The sequence below is a fragment of the Penaeus japonicus genome, unplaced genomic scaffold, assembly GCF_977035675.1.
Source record: "Penaeus japonicus unplaced genomic scaffold, GWHDUDI00000001_assembly GWHDUDI00000027, whole genome shotgun sequence".
NCBI lineage: Eukaryota > Metazoa > Arthropoda > Malacostraca > Decapoda > Penaeidae > Penaeus > Penaeus japonicus.
In genome coordinates this window covers 21,858,452-21,863,451 of record NW_028234429.1, presented here as the reverse complement: position 1 = coordinate 21,863,451, position 5,000 = coordinate 21,858,452, and the positions used below count along the sequence as shown (strand labels likewise).

Below are 5,000 nucleotides of genomic sequence, written 5' to 3'. Positions count from 1 at the left end.
TTACTCTCATATGAGTATACAAGTTGCTGGACCTACTAAAGGTTTTCTTGCATGTTTCACATTTGTATGGCTTTTCTCCAGTATGAATTCTCTTGTGTTCTCTACAGTATTCTGTTCTTGAAAATGTTTGACCACAAATCTGTAATCAAATTATATGCTTATAATCTATTTTACATCTACATTTACTTTATATGAAATACATAAAAACAAAGCCTATACAGTAATATCAATTAATTATAATATATGAAATGCATTATTGAAATATTTTTCAAAATTTCATAAGCATACAAATCAACACTCGTTAACAGATGTATACAAGTATGCAATTACCTCACAAGCACTTCCACGTAAGCCTTTGTGAATGTCCATATGCCTCTGAAATGCTGCATTTGTTCTTAAACTTTGACCACAGATACCACAAATGAACTGTAAATCTGCATGGCATTCACGGACATGGTCACACATCTCCTCTTCGGAACTGATTGTCTGCAAATAGGAATATAAAAGATTATAGTCATATGCTTTCCCATGTGTTGTATTACATTTCATTATTTATTTTGCTTTTAAAAGCTAAATTAATAATACAATTAAATAAATTAAGGAGATTAGAGAGAATAATTTGTGCTTGCTTTTTCTTAGTATACAAACACAAAGAATTAGAGTGAAAGTTCTCATAGGTCAAAGTTTATGAATTCTGGATGAACACAAGTTCTGTAGTCATTTTATTCTTACCTTCGTGCAGGTGTGACACCACTTGACCTGGCTGTGTATTCGTGATAGGTGAACTTTTAAGCTTCCTGCAGATGGGAACTCCTTCTCACAGATCCCACACCATGTACTAGTACTGAGATCTTCTGGCCCAAGCTGTAAAGGCAAATATACCTTGACTTAATCTATAAAGATAACAGGCAAAATTCATAGAAATATTTAGAATAGTGAACAGCTACATACAGCAGACCTTTAGTTATAATTGTAGAACTTTGTAATGTGTACCTCAGTGGTATAATTTTTTATTTATCATATATGTATCTAGACCTCATCATCTAAGCCATGACCCTTTACATGAAATTACATGTTGCAGTTTTAGTTAACAACTGATAAAACCATTTTTTTTTAATATCACAAATAACAAAATAACAAAATAAGTAATCTTTAGAAGTATATTGTATGCACAAATCAATGTAAACATATAAACACAGATACATACATAAAGTTGCAATTATACATGCAAAAATATATGCCAAATGTTCCTTTAAATTATACTGACCTTCACAATATCTGTGAGGATTGTACCTCCAGGATTTCCATGTGCTGAAGTCTTTGCTTGAAGAATTTTAGGAGTATTTGTACACTTAACTGAAGGTTTAAGTAAGTGCCTCCCTGAAAAATATATAAACACATTTTTTTTAACATCTAGAAAATAACAATAACATAAATTAAAAATCTGAAGCTGAAGATTCCCCTTTACTTCTACTCTACCTTCAAATAACAATTATATATGTGTGTGTATGTGTGTGTGTGTGTGTGTGTGTGTGTGTGTGTGTGTGTGTGTGTGTGTGTGTGTGTGTGTGTGTGTGTGTGTGTGTGTGTGTGTGTGTGTGTGTGTGTGTGTGTGTGTGTGTGTGTGTGTGTGTGTGTGTGTGTGTGTGTGTGTGTGTGTGTGTGTGTGTGTGTGAGTAAGGCTGACTCCATTTAAAAATAATAGAAGCTAAATATATAAACATGTTAACTCAAAACACCTGTAAATTTCCATAAAAACATCACCAGTAAAAATCAAAATGCAATTCTCTATGAGTACAAAGAATACACTCCAAAATACCTTCAAAACTTGGGATGTCTGGAGCCACCACCATTTCCTCTTGGTTAGCACTTGCAATGCGGACCTGGCTGTCTTGTTCTTGCTCCTGTAGCGTCAGGGATTCCAGGTGGTCAGGACCAGTGTGTTCTTCCTCCTTTGTGTTGTTGATCTCAATCATCGCTCGCTCTACAGGTTCTTCTACAGAATCTTTTGAAGAGGCATTTTTGCTTAGGACTCGACTGACTAATTGGAGCGCTCCACAGGAATTCATGGTGTACACGGAGTACATCAGACCATCAGAATGTGTGGCATCTGAACCCTCCTGAAATGAAGTTTCCTAAAGTGAGTTGTAAACAAACCTTTAAATTCTGTTTGTTTTATTAAAAAGCAACTATAATATAAATACAATTTTATACACATGCCCTAAAAAATCACTGTCACAGTATTTACACACGTACATGTACACACACACACGCACACGCACACACACATATATAACCACAAAATAAAAGAATGCAAGTACAACCCACACACTTACATCCAACATATAAATACCCATAAACACAAACAATGCCCCTCCCAACAGCCGCACATTCACAAACCCTCACACACATATTCCACAAACAAAGTGTATAAGTCTTACCAAATGATCTAAGAGAATTTCGCCTTGGCTTTCTTCAAGTTGCGTAGAGTTTGCATAATCAAGGTCCATATTTTCATCTAAAGCTGTTTGAAGTGGAGTTGCCAGGACACATTTATCTAATTGAGAGTCAGTCCCTAATCTTGGATCTTGTATTTTTGCAATATCTTTAGAATCTAAATCTTTGAGAGAAACATCATTCACATCCATGTCAACCTGATCACACTGAGATGATCCTGCAGTCACAGAATCTGAGACACAGGGAATTTCTTGCTTTAAATGAAGCAGAGGAGTTGGACTAAGAAAATGAGAAAGTTCTGCTGCTTCACATGACTTATCTTGAGAATCGACATCTTTATCTTTTCCAAGTAAAGGAACTGTTTTAAGGTGGTCAGACAAGAGTCCCGGACAATTACAAATTGAACACTGTGAACTAATTTCTGTCTGGACCTCTGCATCACAGACCGGTAGAAGTGAATCATCTAGTTTCAGAACCAGATTCTGAAAATTGGAGAGATAAAGAAGATTATTACTTAGGCAATGATCAACAAACAAAATATAAAACATAAGAGATGCCAAATTAGAATTAGATATTTGAAAGAAATCAGAAACATGTACACAAATATATTTAAATATTCATTATCTCATAACATTCTGTGAAACTAGTGCTAAATATATAGAGACAGCACCCTCTAAAAGATTATTCACTGGGACTCTTAAAAGCTTTATACAGTAGCTCATATCAGGTATGTCAGAAAATACCATAAAATATTCAATTACAGTTTTGTATCATCCTCTGTGAAACCTTCTATAGGCACTAAATTTTTAATTTTCTTCCCCCATTTCCCTTCAAATCTCAAGCTAAGAATGATAATAATATAAATTTTAAGCAATCAAGTAGCGCCATGTATATCAACCTTTTTCATAAGTAATTTCATAGTAATAAGCATACATCCTTTATGTCTTATTAATGTAAACAGTAACAGTATTCAGTTTGCTTAGTTTATAGACAGTGCATAATAGCAGGGGAAACAATATAGTATTCAAATTAATTTCAAAAGTAATTAAATTTGTTTATCAAGACTAAGTTAATATAAAATTGCATTGACTTCTCTGAAAGTCTTTCCTTCATATATTGGAATATTACCCGACAAAAACATTACTGGATATCCCATTGTAACATTTAACACATGACTTACCCTCATGTTTGTTATAAGCTGAACCAAATTGGAGGCCAAAGATGTCTGGATTCGTTCAGTGAACCCTTTCATTTCCAGGAACTGCACAGTGTAACTTCCAATTACATTGCATTCTGACATCTAAAAGTAAAGGATACCAAAATCAATGTCACTGTCAAAAATACCTGAAAAAAATCATGAAAACATTGATCTTAAACATAAGATATTTTATAATATCACCATCACAACTTGCACACACACACACACACACAGGTACAGGCACGTGTACACATACACACACACAGGTACAGGCACGTGTACAAACACACACGCACACAAGCATGCACACATATGCGCATGCATACATAGACACAGACACACACACACACACACACACACACACACACACACACACACACACACACACACACACACACACACACACACACGTAAACACACACACACACACACACACACACGTAAACACACACACACACGTAAACACACACACACACACACACACACACACGTAAACACACACACACACACATACACACACACACACACACACGCACACACACGTAAACACACACACACACACACGTAAACACACACACACACACGTAAACACACACACACACACGTAAACACACACACACACACGTAAACACACACACACACACACACACACACACACACACACACACACACACACGTAAACACACACACACACACGTAAACACACACACACACACGTAAACACACACACACACACACACACACACACATGTAAACACACACACACACACGTAAACACACACACACACACACACACACACACACACACACACACACACACACACACACACGTAAACACACACACACACACGTAAACACACACACACATGTAAACACACACACACACACATAAACACACACACACACACACACACACATAAACACACACACACACACACACACACACTATGATGTTCCTATAAATATCAAATAGTATGCACTGGTATAACCTGTAATCTTGGCCATTCCTCCATAACTCAATGACGACAGGGGATATAAACATGTCATGACAATGGAGGCAGATTTACATTTTTCATGCCATATGGGCATGGAACTTTATGGTTCTAACAGCAATAGCTCTTGACCTACAGCCTTACAAGGTCAGCCTACCTAAACCCTTGTTTTTAAATGTGTTTATTGACATGTTATACAATTAAAGACAAGGAGGGAAAAACATCATCCCTACATTAGTCAAGCAGCCACTGCTATCAGGTTACAGATACTGTGTAAACAGCAACAAAAACTTCATATATAATAGTCTTTCATATGTGAATCTAAACGCTTCCTGTTAACCTTCATGTCCCTT

At 36.0% G+C, this 5,000-nt stretch overlaps 1 protein-coding gene across 1 annotated transcript in view; it reads right to left on the bottom strand.

The window, feature by feature from the left end:
* LOC122264505 (uncharacterized) overlaps window positions 1–5,000 on the bottom strand; it is a 9,409-nt gene that overhangs the window by 2,925 nt on the left and 1,484 nt on the right. The window contains exons 2-8 of the mRNA XM_043033441.2: window positions 3,638–3,757; window positions 2,442–2,939; window positions 1,820–2,120; window positions 1,268–1,380; window positions 733–864; window positions 331–486; window positions 5–139 (exon numbers count right to left, since the gene is read on the bottom strand). Of these exons, the coding sequence (XP_042889375.2) occupies window positions 5–139; window positions 331–486; window positions 733–864; window positions 1,268–1,380; window positions 1,820–2,120; window positions 2,442–2,939; window positions 3,638–3,757 (1,455 nt within the window). The remainder of the gene's footprint in view (window positions 1–4; window positions 140–330; window positions 487–732; window positions 865–1,267; window positions 1,381–1,819; window positions 2,121–2,441; window positions 2,940–3,637; window positions 3,758–5,000) is intronic.